Source organism: Pelobates fuscus, chromosome 2 (assembly GCF_036172605.1).
Source record: "Pelobates fuscus isolate aPelFus1 chromosome 2, aPelFus1.pri, whole genome shotgun sequence".
Lineage (NCBI taxonomy): Eukaryota > Metazoa > Chordata > Amphibia > Anura > Pelobatidae > Pelobates > Pelobates fuscus.
Window position 1 is genome coordinate 370,735 of NC_086318.1, and position 27,335 is coordinate 398,069.

General features: G+C 43.5%; 1 protein-coding gene across 2 annotated transcripts in view; it reads right to left on the reverse strand.

Annotated features, from left to right (window-relative positions):
- Window positions 1-27,335, reverse strand: part of LOC134586351 (uncharacterized) — an 85,122-nt gene that overhangs the window by 49,620 nt on the left and 8,167 nt on the right. Inside the window, exons 2-3 of one of the 2 annotated variants that reach the window (XM_063441823.1) lie at window positions 27,247-27,317; window positions 25,487-25,594 (exon numbers count right to left, since the gene is read on the reverse strand). In XM_063441823.1, the coding sequence (XP_063297893.1) occupies window positions 25,487-25,594; window positions 27,247-27,280 (142 nt within the window). In that variant the 5' untranslated portion in view covers window positions 27,281-27,317. Of the gene's footprint in view, window positions 1-25,486; window positions 25,595-27,246; window positions 27,318-27,335 lie in introns of those variants that run through there. The other variant, XM_063441824.1, reaches the window with a different exon arrangement.

Genomic DNA, 27,335 nt, shown 5'->3' on the forward strand with positions numbered 1-27,335 from the left:
GACTGGATAAATCACGATCAGATTTCGATATTTAGAAATCTTAGTTACTAAAGAATATATAATTAAGCATTCTATTCTGCAGATGGAAAGGAATAATTATATATATATATTAATGTGACATATCACGTTAGCATATCGTGATATTTATCCAGGTGTATATATTTGCTCTAAAATAAGATAAAATATCTATTTAGGCAAGTTAAAATTCTGCTTATAGAACATGGTAGATTACTCTTATTGGATGGTTTCAGGAAATGACTAATGAGCTGGTTTAAATGTTATGTTATTTAAAATTACCTAGGAGGTCTAACCAGCATTGAAAGGGTTATTCTAACTGTCAGCTAAAGTTTTATGGCCTTAAGCTGCAAGCTCTGTGTGTGTAAGTTTCACTTTCGTTTCTCTGTGAAGTACCGTCATAAATCTTCTCTTGACAGCTAATGTTGTAGATTCTATACTGTGTTAGCCACTGGAATGTATTGCCATTTGTATTGCATACTCATGTTATACTGAATATTCATTGATTATTATCACGCATTTTACATATTATTATTTAATTTGTCACATTAAATTGTATCTATTTTTATAACAAATTGTGATTTTATTTATATGGAATACATTTCACTTACACGATAATGATCTTTGGGATCTGAGAATTGAAATAGTGGGCAATTCTCAACTGTTTACTATTATTATCCCATAAATATCCCCACAAATTGGAGGCACGGTGCTGAGATCGTTTAAGTTGAAATTATATTCCATATACAATAATATTGGTGTAATTCATGCAATTTAATCTTGATATAGAAAAGAGTTTTGTATTGAGATTAAATCAGTGTATATAAAAATATGGCCAGAGGCAGCGATGCATCTGTAACAGATAATACTGAAATAATCGAAGACCTAAGAAAAAATGCTTTAATCCACATTCATAAACATATGAAAAATGATTCAAGCTATGAGGTTTGGTTAAAAGGCATAGAATGGGAAGCTAAACACACCATTCTAAGTGATGAACACATAATAACTTATCTTAAAGAAATTGCTGGACAAAAGAACATAGAAAGGAAAATGGCGTTCATAATACACTCTTGGCCTTTCTTTATGACAGCACTTCTTAACCCCTTAAGGACCAAACTTCTGGAATAAAAGGGATTCATGACATGTCACGTGTCCTTAAGGGGTTAAGGCGTTAGATGAAAACAAGGTATTGAATACCAAATTGGACACGTACAGTGACCATCTGGGCATTCAAGATGGGAAATACCAAGATTTACTTGCTGAGCGTAAAACCCGTCAGGCTGATCATGAAAAAGAAATGAAAGCTTTGACGGATAAATATGCACAGGAAATAAGTCAGCTTAAAATGCAATTGGATGAGTATGAAGAGGAGAGTCAGAAATCAGACAGTGAAGTTAGCAGCCATCATTCTGTGCCAAAAAGTTGCACAAAAAGGCAAGAAGAGACTATCTGTAAATCCCCTCCTTGTTATGATTTTCCCACACCAGACCAGGTTTTCATAAAACAGTCTTAAAGTAAAGACGTGAGTAATTCAGAAATATCGCCTGTGAAACAGAATTCTCCATCTCCTGGCATTGCCAAACAATCTTGGCAATCTTGGGCAGAACAGTTTGAAAAGACTGTCCTGGCCAAACTTGAGAGGGAGATTCCAGTTCAAGGTGATAGGAATGAAGACAGACATGGTTCTGTACACTGGCAGGATTCTGATGCTGATCAGAATTGTGACAGTGAACAAGAAGCTCAGAGTGATGGGAGTGAAAGTGATTGCACTGTCCACTCTGAAGGCCATGTGACTGATATGCCATCTGCACTGTTGTACGGATCTAATTCCTCTCCAGCAGCCAGATCGCATAGACGTTTACACAGGGAAAGTAAAAGAGATCGTAAATCAACGATGCCTGTTTATGAAACGCCAAAGGTTATTAAATTCCTTAGAGAGACTGTCCCACAATTTTCTAGAGGTTCAGGAAACATATCTGAACATCTGGAAAATTATGATAGAGCAATGAATTCATTGGGCATGTATGATGACATTCAAAAGAAATGGTTCATTACATGGACCTTTGATTCAATGTGCCGCGTTTATCTAGAAAGTCTTCAAGCTATACAGTTAATGTCCTGGTCCAAGATGAAATATGAAATAATCATGGAATATGGTAAGTATAAAACCATTGCTTCTGCAAAGAAAGCGCTTTATAACTTAAAGTGCCGTCCAGATCAAAGCCCCAAAGAATTTTTAATAATTCTTAAAAATGCATACTCCGTGGCCCAAAGAAAACCCAGGTATGAAAGTACAGACTTCAAAGATCTGTATTTTCATGCCATGCAGGTAAACATACAAATGAATTCGCAAGAGATTACGATTGTAAGTTACCATTAGAATGGCTAGTCAGTCAGTGCATGAAATTGTATACTATACACCATGCACATGACGAAAATCAGCCAAAGGTTAAGAAACCTGGTGATAAAATGGTGTCAGAGACAAAAATACAGTTAGGTTTAGAAACCCAACAGATAAAGAGGACCTATTCCGAGGTTTTGAAAACACCAAAACCTCAGAAACAGGAAAACGCCAGAAGCAATTCTGCAAATTCCTCTAATAACTCTGAAAAATCCAATACCAATGGGAATAAACGCCCCTGGGTTAATAAGAACCAAGGCAATTCCCAATGGAGAAGGAATCCTCAGGGAAATAGGAGATATGGAAACAGAAATAACCAATCTGCTTCCAATAACTCCCAACAGTCTCAGCCATCCCAGCCAAATTCTAATAAGCAAAGACAAAACGGCAATGGGGGAAATAATTTGCGCCGTCAGGTTGGTCAATTGACAGACCAGATGGGCAAATTAATGGAGGAAATAACAAAGATTAACCAAGTCTTTGCCAATAATCCTTTTTTAGGGACAGCTCCAATTGCAGAGCCACCTGTGCAACTGCAGCAGCAACAAGTGCCGCAGCAAATATAGCTACAGTGACTAAACAGGATAGGTTGTCAGTAGATGTAATGCCTAACCCTGTTTCCTTTCCAGGTACTAACAGTCAAATAAACAATAGTTGTGTTAGGAAACCTATTGCCTACCCCGTCACTTCACTTCCGGGTGAAGGAGGCGCAACGTGTTCCTCTGTTTTTTCATTTCAGCCAAAGGCTAAAATAGCCCCGGTAGCCACTAGTTTCCAGGATCCAGACCTGAAAGGGTTAACTGATGAGATGCCGACAACTAGTTCCCGCTTGAAAGTTCAAGATATTCCTAAAAAGGATGTGCCTGTGTGAAAGACTGAGCATTCCTCAATACAGGTAGAAACTACTGCTGTGACCGGTAATGTATGGAAAACAAGTAATATGTTGACACATTCTAAATTCTTATGTGAATTAGAAGAACATGAAGGAAGGTACTACATGTCTGTAAAAATACAGGATTCGCTACCCCAGCCTTTCAAAGGATTAATAGATAGACTTCCAGCAGGTAATGGACTTAGCAGCGGATAAGCCGAAGCTAAGAGATTTCCCCAATGCTCTGTTGAGTGTAGGAGGAAATGCCCTTCATGTTATTGGCAATACCTGGTTAAAGTTTAAAATAGGTAACAAAACCTTTAGACACCCGGTGATAGTGGTAGATCTCCCCTATAACCGACTGATTCTGGGTATAGACATACTCAGAAGACTTAACACAATTATTGACTGTGTGAATGGAATTGTATGGTCGCAAGCTAAGGTTCCTATAACCTATGAGAAATCACATGTACAATCTGATCGTAACTGCCATGTGATATAAGAAAGACCTGACTCGATAGAGGTACATTTTAGTAATAGTCAGTCACCTGACGTGACTATCCTGCAGGTGAATAATGCAATCGCACCTGTAGATGAGCATTCCGTAAGAATTGCTCCAGAAAGGATCCAGAATGTCTCTCTGGAAGGTGATGTTTTAACCATTTCTCTCCACAGGGACTATGTTGAATCTGTAGATCTGGCAGGTCATGCTCAATTCCTTGCCAGAATTGAAAGGGTTAATAACGTATTCTTTCCTATTCAGATAAATGACTTAGGAAGAAATAGGAATGCAAAGCTGGACTTAAAGAGTGAGAACAGCTATATTAGCAGAAGTCTGTTAAAGCAGATCGCTAATCCTAAAATGATCAGGTACGCTTCCCCACATGACAGGTGGATCCAGAACCTGGATGGCGAGTCAGAGAGTCACAATGTGAGAGCAAAATGTTTACTATCTATTTCCATCGGAAATAAGACAGTTAAACATTTATTCCTAGTGATAGACGAACCTCGCTATCAGGTTTACGTTGGCAATGATGTCATACATCGCTTTGCCATACACCTTGACCTGATTAATTCCAACTTGTGGACAAGGTTAAAAGGTAATCCTTGTGGATACCTACACGAGGAAACCGCCCTGAAATCAGGACAAATACTACCATGTGCGGTAAGTATCCAAGTACCTGATGACATAACCATTCCACAAGGGACACGTAACTTTCTTTTACCCCTACAGGTCAAGGAGGGTCAGAGATTAGAAAACTCTGATGCCCTAATCTGTTTATACAACAGGATCCAACAATTAGGGATGGTGGCAACGTATACACCAATGGTAAGTATTGGTAAGAATCCCACCTATATAATGGTCAACAATGTTACACCCAATGGTGTTACTTTACCAAAAGGAACGTTATTAGGTCTAGCATTGGATGCTGAATATTATACATTTAGTTTCCAAAACCAAATTATAGGCCTCATCCCTGAAGAATACTTAACTGAGGACAAAATTGTCGATCAAATCTTCCATTTCTCCCTAGAAGGATTATTCACTATCCTATCTGTGTATCCCTTCAACGTCGAAGAAGGCTCGTGTAAAATCGAAGAAGCACCAATCACCTTCGATCATCCGCTCAATGAGCAGGAATCACGAGAGTATCACGACCAAAGAGAAAAGTTAAGTCAACACCGAACTTACCTAACTTCTAGGCTTGAAGAAGCTTATGAGATAGGCCAGCCTGAAATCTTTCCAGGATTTCAGGAAAGGCTAGAAGAGCAAATATCTTTAGCTGACGGTTGCTCCAACGATGCTGAGCGACAGCAGCTAAAGGAAATCCTTTTGGAATTCCAAGATATTTTTGCCAAAGATTCCTACGATTGTGGGTTAACTAACCTCCACGTAGCCAGAATACAAACTGATCCAAATTTACCACCTGTATTTATCAAACAATATGGACTCCCATTAGCATCATATGATGGTCTACAAGACATCATTCAGAATTTAAAGGAAAGGGGCATTATACGTCCGGTGCACAGTTCGTATAATAATCCGATCTTGGGGATTCTGAAACCTAATGGACAATGGCGTTTATGCGCTGACTTACGACAGCTAAATAAATGCCTCTATATGTCTGGTTGGCCAGTGCCATACATAGACCAATGTTTGGTACAAATGCAGGGATCCAAAATATTTACTGCCATTGACTGTGCGCAGGGATATTGGACTGTACCAATCCATGATGAAGACCAATACAAATTGGCCTTCACATTTGGAAAACAGCAGTATACCTGGACCCGTATGCCCTTCGGTTACATAAACTCTGGTCATGAATTCGCTGTGTTCATGCATAAAGCTATGCCTGACGCACTCGAGAGAGGAACGTTATCATATGTCGATGATGTCTTGCTGAAAAGCACTTCCTTTGATAAGCATATCATAGAGATTAGACATGTTCTCACTCAAGAGAGGCAGGGATTAAACTGTCTTTACAAAAGGCGCAATGGTGTCGCACCCATGTCAACTTCCTCGGACATGAGATAACCTCTGAAGGATTAAATCCCCAGAGGAAGAAGGTTGAAGCTGTACTAAAGGCTAAAACACCTTCAAACATCAGGGAATTAAGATCGTTCCTTGGTATGACTAACTACTCCCGTAAGTTTATAGATAACTATGCAGAAATAACGAAACCACTCTTACACCTGCTTAAAAAGGAAACTACCTGGAACTGGGGGGAGCCTCAGGACCAAGTGGTAAGTGAACTGAGGAGGAAGCTAACTCAGGCACCCTGTTTAGCATACCCAGAGGGGGGTAAACCCTTCTATCTGGAGACAGGTTATACCGATTTAAGCATCAGTGCTGTTCTGTATCAGAAGCAGGACAGTTTAAACAAAGTTATTGCATATGCCAGCAAGACTTTGTCACCTGTTGAAGTTAAATTTAACACGTGTGAGAAGGCGTTATTGTCGACTGTCTGGGCACTACAACATTTTCGTAGCTATATCCAAGGTGAGAAAATAATTGTAGAAACAGCTCACCAACCTCTACAGTATCTGCAGAGTGAAAGAATTAGAGACGGTAATCTCTCTAACAGTCGGATTACTGCATGGACTCTATCCTTACAGGGATGACCATTAGAAGTCCATTATAAACACAATAAGAGAAGCCCAGTTGCTCAAGGTTTAGCAGAATTACATGACTGTACTGCTCCATCTCTGGATGATAATGACACCGGAGATGACTTCCTAGAAGAGCAATTGCTATCCCCTTATAAAGTTTATGACGAGGAATACTGTCGACCACTACCGTGGGTATACATTGATGGTTGTTCATATCACCATGTCGCTGGTGCTGAACGGAAGTTAGTTGCAGGTATCGGAATCGCCTGGATAGGTGATTATCCCAATGTATCTATAGGATACAGTATTTGTCCCAAAAGCAGTCAGATAGCCGAACTCTGTGCAGTATATAAGACCATTCATATGGCAATAAAATATGGTATCACAGAATTTGTTATCATAACTGATTCCAACTACGTTCACAACAGTTTCGTCGAATATCTGCCTAGCTGGAAACGTAACCAAATGCTGAAAAGCAATAACAAACCTGTTAAACATGGGAAATTGTTTTGTAAAATCGATGAGTTGGTTAAGGAACATGGTTTAACCATATATTGGAAGAAAACCAAAGGCCATTCTAAAATAGAAGGTATTGACAAGGATGGTAATGACTTAGCCGATTCACTGGCAAAACAAGCAGCCATCAATGGTGAAAGCCTAAACATTGATGAACTTATGGGTTCAATTCACGTTGAAGCCATAACTAGACGACAGGCTAGAGATAATGCTAGATATACCTCTAGATCCAAATCTAAAGTTCTTGCTGGACCATAAGCCCAACCACACTATCAAAATGTCAATCAGGAAAGATAACATTTCTGTGGACACATTTAAATACTCTGAGTTAGATAATGACCTTATTGCTGCTTGACTGGTTCATCCATGTTAAGATTGTTATTGGGTGTGCTATGATAATAATGATATTATGGTTGATTGTACTAAGTGTAAAGTTCAAAACTCTTACAGGTACAAAAATATACAAAAATGTTCATTCCACGCACGGGCATACGTTAGAAATGATGTGAATGCACAATATGTCTTGTAACTTCTATAGTCTTATTCATAAGCTAAATTAATTTTTGCTATGAAATGCACTAAAGGGGGGTTATGTCAGGGTATTTATATCGGCAGACATTTTGTGCTATGATAGAAATTAAAATGTATATTGTCAGAGTCACTCTGAACAGAGCAGACTCCATTTTGTTATTCTCAAGTTAACAAAAGACACAAGATTTCTATCTCTTCTGTAAAACTAACCACTTTGCCAGAGCTAAGGAATGCATGGTATATACAAACCTGTTGATAAGAAATGAGAACGGGGGATGGACAGACTGTCTAAATGCTAATGGAATATAATTAATTCTAAACCCAGACATTTGTGACAGAGATGATTAAATAATTTAATTTTACTTTCGATATTGTATAACGTCCCATTGTAAGAGAAAGGTGAAACTTAGTTTACGAACTGTCATATTAGAAATTATAGCAGAATTTGTCAGACACATAGTCTGAAGAAAGCCCAAAGAAACTCTTTGAACTAACAGAAAACTAAAATTATAAATAACCATAAAGATAAGTTAAATGATGTCAAAATAGCCCCCAGGAAAAGTTAACTCTTTCCTGGATAGGAATGTTTAGTGGGACAAGACTGCCCTCTATAGACCAAATACTTAAATTGCTATCTGGAAGGTAACCACACCTCCAGTTTTCTATTCACCTAGTGAATTTTGCCTTTAAAAAGTTAAGACAAAGGGAAGAGAGAGGAATGCAAAAGAAGCAAAGAAGCAAAGAGGTGAGCAGTCGGGGGCTATGCAGAGAAATCCATAACAGATATCCACTCCAGGGCACTCAGAATTTCTTACACAACATCACACATCCATTCAGTTCCTGAGACTACCTACTAATCTGATTAAAATATCTACTCAACTGGTAATTATACTGGTTTCATTTAATTAATCTAAATTAATTAAAATTTTCTAATAGCATGATATAGGACTGGATAAATCGCGATCAGATTTCGATATTTAGAAATCTTAGTTACTAAAGAATATATCTGGGGAAGTTCCAGTGAAGTGAAGACCATATGCCCTATAGAGACATTTTAAGTATTAATTTTATTTGTTTTTCACTATTAATTTAATAAAGTGTATATTTGATACAATTTTACTTATTTGGGGCGGTTGGTTCCTGCTTATGGGTGTGTAGTCCCTATACTACATTCAGTGCTGTGACAGAGTCGAACGGAGAGGCTCTACGTTTGTGAGTACATATTAATTTGAGTGTGCACAAATATTTTGTGATCCGCAATATTGCACCATATATACATTTTGTTCAAGGTATAGAAGAGACGGTAGAAGACTGCATAATCCAAAGAAGGGGAAGGTCGCCTCTACGGACCTACTAGCGTTTATCCCTGAGCTTAGGTGTTAAGCTCAGGAGAATGTGAGTGTATTGGCTATTTAGTAACATAAAATCATAAAGTACATACATTATTACACTATCAGAGATTTCTATAATTATAGGTACACTCTGGGATTCTTTGTGGAATTGTCACCTATACGAATACTCTCTGGTACAACTCCTATACATGTATGTAGCGCTACACCTTCATTTATGTTTTGTTGGATTATATGTTGATGTAAATAAGAAAGACTACATCTAGGTGTTATAACTGCTCTGTTGGTAATTGTTCCATATTGGATTGGATTTTTTGGAATTTTGGGAATTTTAGCACCAGTATATACTCTCTATCCTACTAAAGAATATATAATTAAGCATTCTATTCTGCAGATGGAAAGGAATAATTATATATATTAATGTGACATATCACATGTTAGCATATCATGATATTTATCCAGGTGTATATATTTGCTCTAAAATAAGATAAAATATCTATTTAGGCAAGTTAAAATTCTGCTTATAGAACATGGTAGATTACTCTTATTGAATGGTTTCAGGAAATGACTAATGAGCTGGTTTAAATGTTATGTTATTTAAAATTACATGAGAATAGATCTTAATTACCTAGGAGGTCTAACCAGCATTGAAAGGGTTATTCTAACGGTCAGCTAAAGTTTTATGGCCTTAAGCTGCAAGCTCTGTGTGTGTAAGTTTCACTTTCGTTTCTCTGTGAAGTACCGTCATAAATCTTCTCTTGACAGCTAATGTTGTAGATTCTATACTGTGTTAGCCACTGGAATGTATTGCCATTTGTGTTGCATACTCATATTATACTGAATATTCATTGATTATTATCACGCATGTTACATATTATTATTATTTAATTTGTCACAATAAATTGTATCTATTTTTATAACAAATTGTGATTTTATTTATATGGAATACATTTCACTTACACGATAACGATCTTTGGGATCTGAGAATTGAAATAGTGGGCAATTCTCAACTGTTTACTATTATTATCCCATAAATATCCCCACAATTGCTTCCCTGTTCTCTCCATTTTTTGTCTCCATTTTGAGGTTTTCGCCTAACATGGGTGTGTGCCACCTTAAGGACACAAAAGCGGAAGAACGATTATCTCCTGATCAGGGGGATTACAATGTGGTCCCATGTCCAGCAGTGGACAGGAGCTTCAGATCAGGTATATCGATTTCAGAGCTGCGGTGGTCAAGACAAATGAATACATTCTGTAAATTTATAGGATTCCTGTGGCCTGGTAGATATGTGGAAGGTGCAATACCCTGACACAATAGATTTTTCATTTAATTTCACCCCGCATGGTACCTATTCAACTTCCCTCCAAGTCAACAGCGCTACCATCACCTCTACCTCGCAGGCTCGCTGCCTGGGTGATCTTTTTGACTCCAACCTCTCCTTCACCCATCATATTCAATCAATTGCCTAATCCTGTTGCTTCCATCTCCAATACATAGCGTGCATCCACCCCTATTTAACACCTGATGCAGCTAAGGTGCTGGTCCATGCTCTTGTTCTCTCTCGCCTGGACTACTGCAATAATCTTCTCAGTGGTCTTACGTGTTCCCAGATTGCACCGCTGCAATCTATAATTAATGCAGCGGTGAGGCTCATTTTCCTGTCCGCTCGCACCTCCCAGACCTCCCCGCTCTGTCAGTCCCTGCATTGGCTTCCAGTTAGATATAGGGCTCAATTTAAAATTCTGGTGCTTGCTTACAAGTCCCTACATAATGCTGCTCCAACCTACGTATCCTCCCTAATACACAAGTATGTCCCATTGAGGCCTCTACGCTCTGCCATAGACCTACGTATATCCTCTGTCTGTACTCCCACCTCTAATGCTCGCCTCCAAGATTTCTCCAGGGCTGCACCTCTTCTGTGGAACTTCTTTCCCTTCTTCGTAAGACTTTCACCCAGTCTCCACTCATTCAAAAATTCATTTAAAACTCACTTCTTCAAGAAAGCATGTCAATTAAACTGTTTTTATCCCCCACCTCCATGACCCCTCTCCTGCAACTGTCAAAAATTACCTACTAAGCCCTCGGTGAATACTTTTAGAACAACCTGCTTCGTACCCCTACTTTTACCCTTTGTGTCACTATACCCCACTCCTTCTAGAATGTAAGCTCATTGAGCAGGGCTCTCCACCTCTCTGTTCCTGTACGTCCAGTTGTCTGGTTACAATTACATGTCTGTTAGTCCACCCATTGTACAGCACTACGGAATCTGATGCCGCTATATAAATAATAAAATGATAATAATAATAATAATAGATCTGTTTTTAGCCAACTAGAAATTTGTTCAACGTGTCAGCAGGATTAAAGTTAATAATACAATCTAGTCTGATATAGCGATATATTTGCAAGGCCTTGTCTGGATGCTTCCATGGTCGTAGTGCCTTAACACTTCCTTATTGAGAGATCCTGAAGTCAAAGCAGAGGTTTTCCAAATACTTTACTGAAAATAGTACTCCGGACGTAGATAAGGTAACAGTGTGTTCGGCTCACAAAACTGCAATAACTAGTTTTTTTTTTTGACATTCTTTATGTTTCGTGCAAGAGGGTTTACATACAGGCCCGTGCTGCCACGTTAGCAGGAGCAGGCATAGTAAAACACATAATATCATGACAGGATTAAGTTGCACATTTTTTCTTTGAAAACAGGTTAATATACTCATGGTCTGCGATGAGAGATTATGCAGATTGGCAGTTGTGGTGATCTTGTAAATTAAATACAGACGAGTGTGACCTTTGCCGTCATAATAATAACAATAGTAAAAATAAGAAAAATTATTAAGTTGAGTGGAATTGGGGTAGCATAAAACTTAGATTGTGCTGAGAAACTCACTGCTTGCATGCAAGAACTTTGTTAAGGAGTTAAAGTAATATTCAGCTGTGAAATGTTAGCTAGTCCCTGTGATATGCATGCTGACTAAGCTTGATAGCTGACTATGCTGCACCTTGTTTTGCTGCCTCTTTTTAAAATAGCCTGAGATTGCCGAATACTATGAAGATTCCTAACACTTTTCATGTTTCCCTCCTCAAACCTTTAATATGTAATCGTTACACTCAGAATATCTCTACTCCTCCTGCCGCACTCGCAGAAGATCAAAATGAATACGAAGTTAAGTCTATATTGGATTCCCGGGTTTCCCGGGGTAAATTGAAATATCTCCTTGATTGGAAAGGGTACGGTCCAGAGGAACGTTCGTGAGTGGATGCCTCTGATGTTCACGCCCCTCGTCTGGTTCGTCTATTTGAGAGGCAGCGTTCTCGTGGGTCTGGTTCTGCCCGCCCTGTGGGCGGTTCTTGAGGGGGGATTCTGTAACGATCACTTACCTTTCCCAGCCGGTCCCGCGCAGCGCGGCATTCTCCTCCCATGCTTCCGGGAGGCGGCTCAGTCCATCTGACGCCGGCCGCTCGGAACACGCCCATCTTTATGACAGCGCATGCACGCCGACGTCAGAAGAAAAGTGCAGCCAAAATTCAAACGTGGCCACGCTCCCGGACCTTTTGGGGGCTAGGCTTTAAAGTTAAAGAACCCACACTATATAAGGGCTATCTTGATACTTGTCAGGTGCCCTAGTGTGGTTCTTGTCTGAAGTCCCCTAGTGCTCGTTACTCCAGACTGTCTTATTGGTATTTGACCCTTGGCTATCTCTCCAACTATCCTGTTCTCTGGTTTCCCGTTACTTGGCTTGGATCATCGTGTGCCCATCTTCTGTAATCCCTTGACCTCTGGCTATTCCTTTAACTATTCTCAGATGCTAGTCCGGCCACTCTAAGGTCCGGTAAACGTCTTCCTCTGGGTTTCACGCTGTGTGAAGGGGTCACTGTCGTGACAACTATATGGCTTGACAAGTTAACCATATGTTTTTTTTATGAAAAGGCAAACAGAATAGATACCTCAACCCCTGACAATAGTCCAAACCAATACCCACTGCAAGGTCCAGCCAAGAGTTCTTGGTGACTTCCCAGAGGACATATATAAAGTTTTGAAAAACTTTTATGTGCAACTGTACAACAACACCAAGGGCATCTCCCATGCTAATAGGTAAGAAACCACCACATTAACGGAATTCTTTGCATCACTGAAACTCCCTTCAATTCCGGGATCTTAATGGAGTCCCTGGAAGCCGAGATCACAAAAGATTAGATCATTTTTGCTATCTTGTCACTTAAAAGTGGGAGGACACCAGCTCCGGATGGATATAGTGGAAGCTGTTATAACACATTCAGAGAGGGTTTGAGCCCCGGTATGTTAGAAGCTTTCTATGTGGCCAGACAGACTGGCTCCTTGCTCCCTGATATGACCCTTGCCAAATATGCTCTTCTCCCAAAATGAGACAAAGACCCTATGGCCGTTGGTAACTACAGACCTATTTCATTATTTAACATAGACACTAAGATACTGGCTAAGGTACTAGCGGAAAGAATAGTTCAAAGCCGAGAGCACAAATGCTTTTCTTTGGATGCAGAAAAGGCGTTTGACAGGGTAGCCTGGCCATACATTTTTGGCTCCTGGAATATTGGGGGTTTCCCACTCCCTTCATACCGAATATTGGTGCATTGTATTCCAACTTACAAGCTCAGCGCCTTCTTCCAAGTTTCCACAGGACACCCTTCAGTATCACTAAAGGGACCAGGCACGGCTGTCCCTTTTCTCCAGTATTATTTGCTCTCTCCTTAGAGCCCCTGGTACATCTCATAAGAGAAAATCTATCTATTTAAGGCTTTAACATAGGTCAAGAATGTTACAAAGTAGCGGATTAGAGTGATTTGGCAAATTAGTAGTCAGAGCGATTTGGCAAACTATCTGGGTACAGGATAAACTAGTCAAAGTCGTGTGCTGTGCTCTTCCATGTGTCGGCTGTGGCCGTAGGATTGCTGTGATCTCCATTAGCGCTGTCGTTTGGTGCCCTTTTTTTTACTATTTGGGTATTAAGGTGAACTTGTCACATTGTACCTTATACACAAAAATTACTTATCTCTTATAAATTCCCTTAAACGCGAGTTAGAAGACTGGCATGCAATACCCAATTCGTAGATTGTAGGAGTGTACTGCATTAAAATGTACGTGTTAAATCTGACTTCTCTTCCTGTTCCACAAATTGTTAGTTAAGGTGACAAAGGGAGATCTAGATTCTTTTATTTGGCAGAACAAGAGGCACAGATTGGCCAGAAACATGTTTTATAAACCCAAATTCAGGGGTGGGTTGGATTTTTCAATCTCAAATTGTACTGTTATGCTGCTCAACTCAACCAACTAGTTATGTGGCAAGCTCCCCCAGGGGGTAGAAGGTGAGTGGACTCATGGTATCTGATCTCCCCTCTTTCTACATGTGGTTAGATAGGCTTCAATAATGGTCAGTGAAATACACCTACGGAATGTAGCCTTGTAAGCTGCTTCCCCTTTGCATTTCCCAGAAGTAAGGATGAAAAGTCTCTCCGATTTCCTGAAGGTCGTTAATCTTTCCGAATACATATGGAGGCATCTCACCACATTGAGCTTAGTCTATGCACATTCTTGTGGACACTTACGATAGTTATATAGTTATAGGTAGAAGGAACCAGGGTGGGAGGGAGGAGGGGAGGGTGGGAGGGAGGAGGGGAGGGTGGGAGGGAGGAGGAGAGGGTGGGCGGGAGGAGGGGAGGGTTGGTGGGTAGAGCTGAGTAAAATTAAAAGGCCTTCATGCAGGGATGTATGATGACTTGGGGCTAAGGAAGAGAGATAAAACAGTTACTAAACCCTTTAAGGACCAAACTTCTGGAATAAAAGGGAATCATGACATGTCACACATGTTATGTGTCCTTAAGGGGTTAAAAGGCATTTATGGCAGATACTTAAAAGGCATTGGTCACAGAAGGTGTTACGACACTCACCGCCAGGGGAACGAAGCCGCCGTTTAGTCAATAATCCCCTTTCTCCAGAAATGCAATTTTAGTCCAACCGATCGTAAAACTCCCGAACGGAGCATACGAATACGGCAACTCCCGATCAGCAATTCATCCGAAATCCTTCCACAGCTAGAAATAAACGAAAACGCTGTCCCAATAGTAAATCCCTCCACAAACGAGACAAAGCTCCGTCTTGAAGGTCAAACAGGAATGTGTTTAATGGGGGCTACCTGCCCAGTATTTATGCGGGTCTCCACAAGGTGGACACTCCCCTAGGGGACCTTGTGGAAGACTGTAAAATATATTAAACAGTAGCCAATCGCAGTGGCTTCAATACAAGTCCTTCCCATTTTACCCATAAGTCATTCTTTTCTATCCCGGAGATAATTAGGGAGAAACCTAATTATCTCCGAGGATAGAGACCATCGCCATTTTAAATCATAATAAGAAAAATACAATAAAATACATAAAATCAGAAATACCGATTGCATAGTGTTCGTGCAACGTATCCCCAGATAGCCTGGATCTGAGGGCATATTCCTACCGAATAGCGCTCAGGTCCGATGTACATAGTCCAATCGCCATGGAGTCAAAGTCTCTCATAAGTCCTTCGGTATACGAATGACTCCATGGGACGGCTACCTGGGTAAAGTCCATACGAATTAGAGAAACTCCCGAACTGACCGGTGTTCGTACGCCTCAAGGAAATAGAAGGGGGGCGGCCGTCTCCAGCGGTGTTCGGTAGATAAAGAGTCCGTTTTCAGATCCATAGGTTTTGCACCGAACACCTCTGATTCGCCTCGTGTCCAAAATGGCCGCCGCCTCGTGTTCGGCATACGAACGACGACCACCCGTACGAATGGAATGGAGAGGTGTTTGCGGTTAACCACAACGTTCTAATTGTGGTCAAGGTGTTAACAAGCCGCACACTCCTCTCCTGGGTGGCCGTTGGTTCGGTAGTTTCAATCGGTACTAGGGAAAACAGCCGAACAAGGGCATACGGACAGGAAATCCACGAACTCAAGGCAAACAGACGAACCAGCAATACAAGTCTATACAGATGGGTTTGTCACACGGCTCCCCCCTTGTGGGACACTCCGGCAGACCCGGCTTGGCCCTTTAGCGGGTCAACTTGGGGATGACCGGACTAGGAGGTAGCAAGAACGTTGGTTTGCCGCGACAACCCATCTGCATTCCCATTCTGCTTACCGGCTCGGTACCTGATGGTGAAGTTATACGGTTGTAGGGATAAACTCCACCGCAGCAGTCTACCATTGTCTCCTGAGACCCGGTTAAGCCAGACAAGGGGATTGTGGTCCGTCACAAGGGAAAATTCCTGTCCATACAAATAAGGGCTTAACTTTTTCAATGCCCAGACCAGGGCTAAGCATTCTTTCTCCACTGCCGCATATCTCACTTCTCGGGGTAAAAGCTTTCTACTGAGATATGCAACAGGGTGCTCTCCTCCATCTTCCCCGACCTGGCTCAGCACAGCCCCCAGTCCATACATGGAAGCATCTGTATGGACGAGAAAACGTTTGTTAGGAACTGGGGAAGCCAGGACAGGGGCATTCACTAGAGCCTGCTTAAGTGCTCGAAACGCAGCTTCACAGGCTGGAGACCACAGGACCTGCTTAGGGAGGTTTTTCTTAGTCAGGTCGGTCAGGGGCTTAGCGATAGAGCTGTAGTCGGGGACAAAGCGTCTGTAGTACCCTGCTGTCCCTAGGAAGGCTAATACTTGGGTCTTAGTGATAGGTGTGGGCCAGTTCGCTACTGCCTCTATCTTAGCTGGCTCTGGTCTCTGGCTCCCACACCCCACTCTGTGACCCAGGTATTGCACTTCAGCCATGCCTAGATGACACTTTTCTGGCTTCAATGTCAGGCCGGCGGCCCGAATTTTGTCCAGTACTACCCCTACATGCACCAGGTGTTCCTCCCAGGACCCACTGTAGATCGCAATATCATCCAGGTATGCACAAGCAAATTCCTGGAATCCATCAAGGAGCCTGTCCACCATACGCTGGAAGGTAGCTGGGGCATTCTTCATCCCAAATGGCATGACCTTAAATTGGTATAAGCCAAATGGGGTGACGAAGGCCGACTTGGGGATAGCGTCCTTGGCCAGGGGAATCTGCCAGTAGCCCTTACACAGGTCTATGGTGGTCAGATAGCGTCCCCTGGCAATGCGATCTAATAATTTGTCTACCCGGGGCATCGGGTAGGCATCAGTGGTGGTCCGCTCATTGAGCCTCCTGTAGTCCACACAGAACAGGGTGGTCCCATCCTTCTTAGGCACCAGGACTACGGGGGAGGCCCAAGGGCTATCTGAGTGCTCGATGACCCCAAGCTGGGTCATCTCCTGTATCTCCTTCCGCATTCCTTCTCGGACTGCTTCAGGGATACGGTAAGGGGGCTGTCGCAGGGGATTCTGTCCAGGAGTCTCTACCTTATGTACAGCTAGGGTAGTGTAGCCGGGCTCTTGGGAGAATGTCGCCTGCTTCTCCCACAGAAGCTGTCTTGCCTGTCCCTTCTCTGTGGGGCTTAACCTGTCCCCTAGCTGTACGAGGCTAGTCATGTCAGTCTGGGAATCTCTTGCTAACAAGTCGGGTAAGGGTAAATTTTCGGTATCGTCTGCAGCGGGGGCACATACTGCAGCTACATTCTCAGGTCGTTCCTGATACTCCTTTAGCATGTTCACATGAAAGGATCGCTGGATCCTGTCATCTGAACAGCTGGCTATAAGGTAGGTAGTATCACACACCTGAGCTAACACCTGATACGGGCCCTGCCAAGATGCCTGCATTTTGTTCGCCTTCACAGGTTTGAGCACTAGCACCTTCTGCCCAACCTGGAAGACTCGCTGCCGGGCACCCCGATCGTACCATTCCCTCTGTCTCCCCTGGGCCACCTGAAGGTTCTCTCTTACCATCAGAGACAGTTTCTCCATGAGATCCCGGAGTTCCAGAACATACGGTACTATGGGGGTCCCTTCCTGCTCTGTCTCCCCCTCCCAGTGGCCTCTAATGAGATCTAGGGGTCCGCGGACCCTTCTCCCATAAAGCAACTCAAATGGGGAGAACCCAGTAGATTCCTGGGGCACCTCTCTGTAGGAAAACAACAGATGAGGCAGGAATCGCTCTCAGTCTCTGCAGGTGTCAGAAAAGGTCCTCAGCATCTGTTTGAGGGTGCCATTAAATCGCTCGCAGAGACCGTTAGTCTGTGGATGGTATGGGGAACTAAGTATCGGTTTAATGCCGCATACCCTCCACAGCTGCTGGGTGAGCACAGCGGTAAATTGGGTTCCCTGGTCAGAGAGGATCTCTTTAGGGAACCCGACCCTGGTAAAAATCCTAACCAGGGCATCAGCAACTGTCTCTGCCTCTATGTTAGACAGCGCTACTGCCTCTGGATAGCGAGTTGCATAGTCCACCACGGTGAGAATGTATTTCTTACCGGATGGACTAGCCCTGGCCAGTGGACCCACAATATCAACAGCTATGCGGGCAAAGGGCTCCCCAATAATAGGCATCGACACAAGCCTAGCTCTTGGGTGGTCCCCCCGCTTACCTACCCGTTGACAAGTGTCACACATGCTACAATATATCCGCACAGCCTGGTTAAACCCTGGCCAAAAAAAGTTCTGCATAATCCTATAGGCTGTGCGGCGGGACCCTAGATGTCCGGCTAGCGGAACATCATGCCCTATCAGCAGAATCTCCTGCCGGTATTTTGCGGGCACTACCAGCTGTCGATTCGGCGGAGGGGCAACACTCTTCTGGGACGGCTTAGGGATCCGGTATAACCTGTCCCCCACCCACTCATACCGCTCCCCATCTGTTCCCTCCTCTCCAGTATCTGGTCTGTCCCTATATCTCTGGAGGGATGGATCTGTCTGGGTTTCCCTCCCGAACTCCTCTGGGGAATCCCAGCTAACTAAAGTCTGCCCTGGGGTGTCAGTCGGGGAATCGGTTCTTACCTGGGTCTCAGCAGCAGGTGGGCTGGTTCCAGCAGCACGGGTCTGAGTCACTGGGTTGGCCTCGGCAGGTCCCATGGGAGCATATGCAGAAACCAAAGGGGCCAAATCATTTCCCAGCAAAACGTCAGCAGGCAAATCCTTCATAACTCCCACATTCACATGTCCGGATCCCACTCCCCAGTCCAAATGAACCCAGGCAACAGGCAGACGGAACACGGCGCCTCCTGCCACCCTTACTGCCACAGTATTTCCAGTATGTTGGTGTTCGGAAACAAGGTTCTTTTGGAGCAGGGTCATAGTAGCTCCGGTGTCTCTCAGACCAGTGATCACTTTACCATTCAACTTAACGGTCTGCCTGTGCTGCTGGCGGTTGTCCTGCTGAGCTGCTTGTACTGGGTCTGCCTCATGTAGGATTCCCCAAAATTCCTTGTGCTCAAGGCAGTGAGCAGAAGGCTGAGGTGGCTGCTGGGCTCCGCCGGCTGGTCTTCTCCAGGACTGTGCTTGGCTGGCATTGTTCAATGGGCACTCTGGTCTTTTATGCCCCAGTTGCTTGCATCCATAGCACCGGATCTGTTGTGAGTAATCCCTAGCGTTGAACCGGGCTGACTGCCCATAGTTGGTCGCTGGCGGCATAGTGGGGGTACGTTGTGCTGGGGGGTGATATACATTGGTGGTTGGAGGTGCTGCCGGCTTGTATTCTACTCGGGCAGGGACCTTGGCTGCTGTCTGGTCTAGCTTTCGTGCATCGGTGTATTCGTCGGCCAGACGAGCAGCTTCAGGCAAGGTAGCGGGTTTGCGGTCCCTGACCCACTCTCGAACTCCTGCAGGTAACCGGTCAAAGCAGTGTTCTAGCAGGAATACTTGCAGCACCTCTTCCCCAGTTACCGCTTGGCACCCTGCCATCCAGTGGGCTGCCGTGCGGTGTACCCTGAATGCCAATTCCACATAGGAATCACCAGCCTGCTTGTTAGTGTCCCGGAATCGCCTCCGGTACGCCTCAGGGGTAACAGCGTATCGGGCCAAAAGGGCATCTTTTACTGCCCGGTAACTAGTGATTTCCTCCTCTGGGATGGCCCGAAAAGCCTCACTGGCCCGGCCGGATAATTTCCCAGAGATGATAGTAACCCATTCTTCTGCGGGCACCTGGTGTAAAGCACACTGTCTTTCAAAGTCAGCCAGGAACCCGTCTATCTCTCCTTCAGTCTCCACAAAATTTCTAAAAGCAGCAAATGGTACCTTTTTCCTTCCATTATTATTATTAGTATAGGGTACCTCTGCTGCTGCAGCTCCTCTCCTCTGGAGCGCCTGTTGTGCTGTCACTGCGGCTTGTACTTGTACCACAATATCCGCTGCAGGGTTGGGGCCAAAGTGTGCCAGCCTTATCTGGACTGCCCGGTTAAACGATATCTCCTCGGGTGTTAAATCCAGCAGGCCAGGCACATTAGCTCTTTTCATTCCCTGTGCTGCATCCATCTCCAACAATATAGAAATAATCTCGCTTTTCTTGAGATTACTTGCTGATCGTCCTCTGCGCTCCAAAATATCTTTAAGGGTAGCACGCCTTAATTCCTCATATTGCATTTCCAATCTGGGGTGTGTAGCTGGCCTTCAGGGCGGTGGGATTCATCCCGTCGCTTGCCACCAATTGTTACGACACTCACCGCCAGGGGAATGAAGCCGCCGTTTAGTCAATAATCCCCTTTCTCCAGAAATGCAATTTTAGTCCAACCGATCGTAAAACTCCCGAACGGAGCATACGAATACGGCAACTCCCGATCAGCAATTCATCCGAAATCCTTCCACAGCAAGAAATAAACGAAAACGCTGTCCCAATAGTAAATCCCTCCACAAACGAGACAAAGCTCCGTCTTGAAGGTCAAACAGGAATGTGTTTAATGGGGGCTACCTGCCCGGTATTTATGCGGGTCTCCACAAGGTGGACACTCCCCTAGTGGACCTTGTGGAAGACTGTAAAATATATTAAACAGTAGCCAATAGCAGTGGCTTCAATACAAGTCCTTCCCATTTTACCCATAAGTCATTCTTTTCTATCCCGGAGATAATTAGGGAGAAACCTAATTATCTCCGAGGATAGAGACCATCGCCATTTTAAATCATAATAAGAAAAATACAATAAAATACATAAAATCAGAAATACCGATTGCATAGTGTTTGTGCAACGTATCCCCAGATAGCCTGGATCTGAGGGCATATTCCTACCAAATAGCGCTCAGGTCCGATGTACATAGTCCAATCGCCATGGAGTCAAAATCTCTCATAAGTCCTTCGGTATACGAATGACTCCATGGGACGGCTACCTGGGTAAAGTCCATACGAATTAGAGAAACTCCCGAACTGACCGGTGTTCGTACGCCTCAAGGAAATAGAAGGGGGCGGCCGTCTCCAGCGGTGTTCGGTAGATAAAGAGTCCGTTTTTAGATCCATAGGTTTTGCACCGAACACCGCTGATTCGCCTCGTGTCCAAAATGGCCGCCGCCTCGTGTTCGGCATATGAACGACGACCACCCGTACGAATGGAATGGAGAGGTGTTTGTGGTTAACCACAACGTTCTAATTGTGGTCAAGGTGTTAACAAGCCGCACACTCCTCTCCTGGGTGGCCGTTGGTTCGGTAGTTTCAATCGGTACTAGGGAAAACAGACGAACAAGGGCATACGGACAGGAAATCCACGAACTCAAGGCAAACAGACGAACCAGCAATACAAGTCTATACAGATGGGTTCGTCACAGAAGGTTCCAAAAAGTTAATATGGCTAATATTGTAGATTGTAAAGCGCTGCAGAATTTGTTGACGCTTTATAAATAATAATAATAGTAGCCCAGGATCTGAATACTTCCCATGTTTTATGGTAGCGGATGGAGGTGGAGACTTTTTTAGATTTCAAAAGGGTATTTGAAACTGCATCCAAAAGGCCGAAATTTATCAGGTTGACCTTTTCGAGAGCCATCCCGCAAGATTTAATTCCTGGTATCTGGATGAACAGCTGGACCCATCTGACGGGAAGTACTAGAGGGTCTTATTTACACATCCTTTGTAACAGTGGAAACCAAGGTCTTGGTGGCCACATAGGAATCACAGCAATTATATTGCTGTTCTTGCACCATATTTTTCTGAGAATTCTCAGGAACAGAGGAATAGGAAGAAAAACTATGCAAGGTTAAATTCCCATAGGAATAGGGCATCTTGAGTTTCGGCTTGATGGTCTAAGTACCCTGAGTAGTATTTGGAGTTTCTGAAAGACGCCATGAGGTCTTTTTGAAGGATACTCCACTTCTTCATTACATTTAGAAGACTACCTTGTGAAGGCTCCATTCTACCAAATGTGAGTTCTGCCCAGGAAGATATTTCACTTTGAGTCCTTGCATTTTCATTAGGAGGAGCAGCTTCTTGCTCCTTGTTCCTCCCTCATGATTCACATAGGTGACTACAAATCTGTTGTCTGTTTTTTTTTTTTATTATTCTTTATTTTATTTGTGCAAATAATTAACAGGCAAGTTTGCTCTGCCACAATAGCTGAAGCAAACCAGATGATACACAGTAAGAAACACCACTATGGCATTGAAAGCATTGCACATTTTTGGGTTAAGTGAACAAGATAAACATATAATATAGCTTGACATTGTAATCTGCATGGTTATTGCTTGGATCAGGTAGTGATTAATCATGCATGGCAGACATCATTAAATAACACAGCCTTGCTGTCGACTTTGTTGTCGTCTCTTAACTTAAGAGAAGGCACCGTATGTGATATTATGCAACTATATAGAGATAACATTCTTAAAAGTTAACACTATACGTGTGCTATAAGTGTAGCTGACAACATGGCAACTCTTATGTTTGAATGTCACTAAACAAGCCACCTATGTATAAAAGGTGAGATGAGATGTCCCAGTGATAAGGTTATAATCTGCAAGCTATGTATTAAATAACAAAAAAAAAAAGGGGGAAAAAACATTATACTCATGTGTGTATATTGCTCGCTAGTTAGGTAGCCAATTAGCCGCTGGGACACAGGGCAGTTATGATGGTACGGTATGTCATTGTAACAAGATGGTGTCCATTGGGGACTCAGAGGTTAGATGCTCAGCCCTCCGTTTTCAGGGTGTCTCCGGCTCAGCCAATCCCCCGGTTCGGGAAGCTCCCAGGACTCCCGGTGGGGTAAGCGGTACCTCTCTTTTCTTCTCTGGGGGTTTTTGGTGCTTGGTGAGTGTCCCGTTTGTTGGAGTGGTTGTTTGGGTCGCTCCTTGCGACCTTTGCTTCTTCTGGAGGACCATAGGCAGGTCTGTAATGGGAGCTCTTGTATTGGCTGTGTCCAGCTGCCCTTCGCCGCTTCTCCATTGTCTTCAGCTTTGAGTAACGTCGCTTTGTGGGTGGCCATGTGGCCGTGCCTTGCCCAGCATGTACCTGGGTTTTGGAGCCCTGGGGCTTGCAGGGAGCCCTCCGGGTGTTTCTGCGGTGGAGCGGGCATACCTCTGTATGGATCCCGTGCTCGGAGTGGATCTGACGTGCAGCCTCTGGTGCGTGCCCCTGCTTTTCATGCGAGGTTTGGGAGGAAGGTTTGCGCTGTAGTCGCGTCCAGAAGGCACTGCTGTGTTGGTCAAACCGGGCTTCGAATCGCTGCCTCCATTGCTGGAGCCCTGGGTCTTCTGTAGCGTGTTCAGGACATGGCTTGGCGGCCATCTTAGATGCCTCATGCGATTTGCCGCTGGACTGCAGTTCCCCCTGTGGTAGGTAAATCTGAGTCTCCAGCGGGGACTGGGATATCCCTTGCCGGTCCATAGGGGGGGGGGGGGTAGCAGGGGAACAGAAGAGCTGCAATGCGGTACCAACCCAGCGTCGGGAGATCGGCTGCCTCTCCCGGCAATCAGGCTGCTGTTCATGCTAGGCCTCAGATGCGGATCCTGCCAAACCGGCTTGGATTGCTTTGTGTGAAGTATTAAAGGACCACTCTAGGCACCCAGACCACTTCAGCTCACTCTAGGCACCCAGACCACTTCAGGGCACTATAGTGCCAGGAAAACAAGTATGTTTTCCTGGCACTATAGTGGTCCTTTAAACTGTTCAGTTTAACTTTGTTTACCCGTCGGTAGCTCTTTTGATCGCATTTCTGGGCTTATTTGTGTCGTTTCGTCAAGTGAAATATTGTGCAGAGCAGGAGCTGTGTTTGTGTGCATCTGCTCAGCTCTGCATTCAGGCCCCGCAAATATGGAGTCTGCGGACAGCTCCACGAGGTATACTGCCCAAATAGCAAGCACCCACATGTTTGGAATTATGGTATGGGGTGTCTGGCCAGCAGTGGATGCTCCAATTACGGTGAATGTTCATTTTTATTTTTAACAATCATGTTTTCTTTTTAAGAAAAGAGTTGCACCATAAACCCTACAATGCAGCCTCTCATTAACTTTTTTCTCTATTAACAGTGCTGTCGTAATGTCAGTGTTTAGGTTTCTGTGAGTATAGGTGAGATCCCCCTGCACGCACTATCAGAGTAGGAAAGTGGCTTTGAATGGCAGATATTTGTAAAAATCACACGGGAATAAGCTCAGACACAGCAAACAAGGAGTTCCTATCCTGAACTAAGTTGTCTATATAGTGACAGCACCTGTGTTACGACAGCCTGCAACTACCGGCTTCTCTAACCAGTGCAGCATCAGGATATTGAAAAGGTGTTTTTTTACTTAAACTTTCATTTTATTTTTCTAGAAATTTTCATCTATATAACACAAATAAAACTAGGACTTATCAGCTCTGACATCAAATCCTTTTAAGAACCACATTGAACCAACTCTTTCAAACCTACCTTTGTCTCCAGTCACACATGCACTTATCATTCTTTGACATCACTCAATACGGCTAAGGCTCTACAAGAATTATCCTTTTCCACTAGTCATTGAAGAATGAGGAAATCACTATAGAAGGTTTGGTTCATGATGCCCAAAACAAGGCCCACTTCTGGTATGCATGGGATGAGCTTCTAAATTTTGAAATGACATAAGGAGCCTTTTGTGGCAAAACTAGCCACTTCTATGTACAAGAGTTGGTTCGACTACTTCTACTTCACGAACAGAATATGGACATATTGTTTGTCAGTCGAACCAACTACCGAATGGGAGACCACCCAGTAGAGTCGTGTGTCTTCAACTGAGGACCGTTACACTTTGAATATAAAGTGTCAGATGGGTGGCCGCCGTTCGCATGAACAAATACGTGGCGGCGGCCATCTTTGCGCACGAACGCCCAGCAGTGTTTGGTCGTCGAGTTTGTGGAATTGCGCAATTATCTTCCAAGTACAAAAAAAGGATCATGGCAAATGTGTCCTTGTTCCCTGTCCTCCACAAGGTCCACCAGGGGGAAACCCCTGGAATGTAATTAAAGAAATCCCTTGCATGGGGAAATGTATAAAAGCCAGCTGTGGCTTAATAAAAATCAGTTGACTCTCAAAGCTGTGTTTCGTCCAGTTGTTGAGGAATGGGATTGGAATTGTCACGCTACACTTTATTTGAATGCTGATCAAGTCTACCAGCGGAGATATTGCAGTTAATACTTCTACTCCACTACACCTTTGTATTTGGCCCTTAATGCATATGATTTAAATAGGAAAAGTTAGATGGGGAATGTGATACAATTGATCAGACTGAAAGTCTGATCAATATGTATAGCTTGGAGGGGAAAAGGGAGATGTGAATTTGATAAAACGTACTAGACTGAAATCCCTCTGTTTATCACAATCACATTCTTTCTCCATCACTTACCTGAGTTTCTGGTTTCAGAACCTTCCCGTTTCTTCTTTGCACCACAAGCTCCCGGCTCTCTCACGGATTCTTGTTTCGCCATGCTATCAGGAACGGCCGAGTAATTACCTGTTTACCATATAATATGGACTGAGTGTGAGATTTGTGTGACCCGCACCCACCCCATGACCTACAGACCTTCTCTGTCACGACAACAATGATGAAAGCTACATTATTAAACAAACATAGAACATAGAAATCAAACTAGATGTTACTAAGACTGGAGAGACCAGGGTTTGGTGGGTTCCAACATCAGCTACAGATGCTGTCTACAGACTAAATCCACAGGTTTATAATGCAGGTAATCTGAAGGTAGAAATGAAAATAGAGTGTTTGGCACCTGTCTCATATTATGATAAGATATATATTAAAGAGGTTTGGTCTGAATCCCAACACTTTACTTTCATTTCTTTCATATTTCCAGCATTATATCCTCACCGTCTTATTATGGGAAATGCCCAGCCATTCTAGTATTTTACACTGATCAGCCAGAAAATAAAAACCATCTGTCTAATATCATGCTGCCAAAACAACTCTGTTGCGTCAAGGCATGGACTCCACAAGACATCTGAACGTATTCTGTGGTATCTGGCACCGAGACATTGACAGCTGATGTAAGGTGGGTTCTGGAAGTAGCGAGGTGGGTCATCCATGGTTTGGATATGTGGTTCCAGCACATCCCACAGATGCTCAGCCGTATTGAGATTTTGGGAATTTGGTGACCAAGGCAACACCTTGAACTCTTTGTCATGTTCCTCAATAATACGCAGAGTATATTATCCGGCTGAAAAATGACACTGCCATCAGGGAAGACCATTGTCATGAAGTGATGTACGTGGCCTGCAGTAATCTCTAGGTAGGTGGTACATGTCAAAGTTATGTCAACATGAATGTCATGACCCAACGTTTGCAAGTTGAACATTGCCCAGATCATAAAACTTTGGCGACCTGCCATCTTCTCATAATGCATCCTGCTGCCATCTCTTCCCGTGGTGAATCCACCTGATCTAAAAGAAAATGCGATTCATCAGACCAGGTAACCATTGCTCCATAGTCCAGTTCTTATTCTTTCAGCACTCTGACCAGTCTTTGGCGACGTAGTGACACATGAAGCAAACTGTGATGCACTATATGTTCTGACATCTTTCTATCACAGCCAGCATTACGTTCTTAAGCAATTTGAGCTACAGTAGCTGTGTGATTAGACTAGACGGCTAGCCTTCACTCCCTACATGTATCAATGAGCCCTGTGTGCCCATGACCCTGATGCTGGTTCACCGATTATCCTTTCTTGCACCACTTTTGGTCGATACTAACTGCTGCATACCGAGAACATCCTACAAAACTTGCTGTTTTGAAGATTCTCTGACCCAGTTTTTTAGCCGTCATTATTTGGCCCTTGTCAAAGTCACTCAGATCTTTTCACTCGACCATTTTTCCTGCTTCCAACACATGAAATTCAAGAACTGACTGTTCAATTGCTGCCTAATATATCCCACCCATTGACAGGTGCCATTGTAACGATATAATCAATGTTATTCACTTCACCTGTCATTGGTTTTAATCTTGTGGCTGATCAGTGTACGTTCTGAGTGACAGGATGAGTATGGGATGAAAGCCACACTCACTGTAGGCACGAGACGTGTGTATCCGTATTAAATCTAATGAATACATGGAATTTAGAAGGCACTGCTAGAAAAATAAAGACACCATGTTCTCACCCAGAGAGTCAAGGAGCAGGAAATTCTCCTCCATGGTTCTTAGTTCTTCCTGTGAACACAAAGACCAGATCCTGTAAGAAAAAGGGATT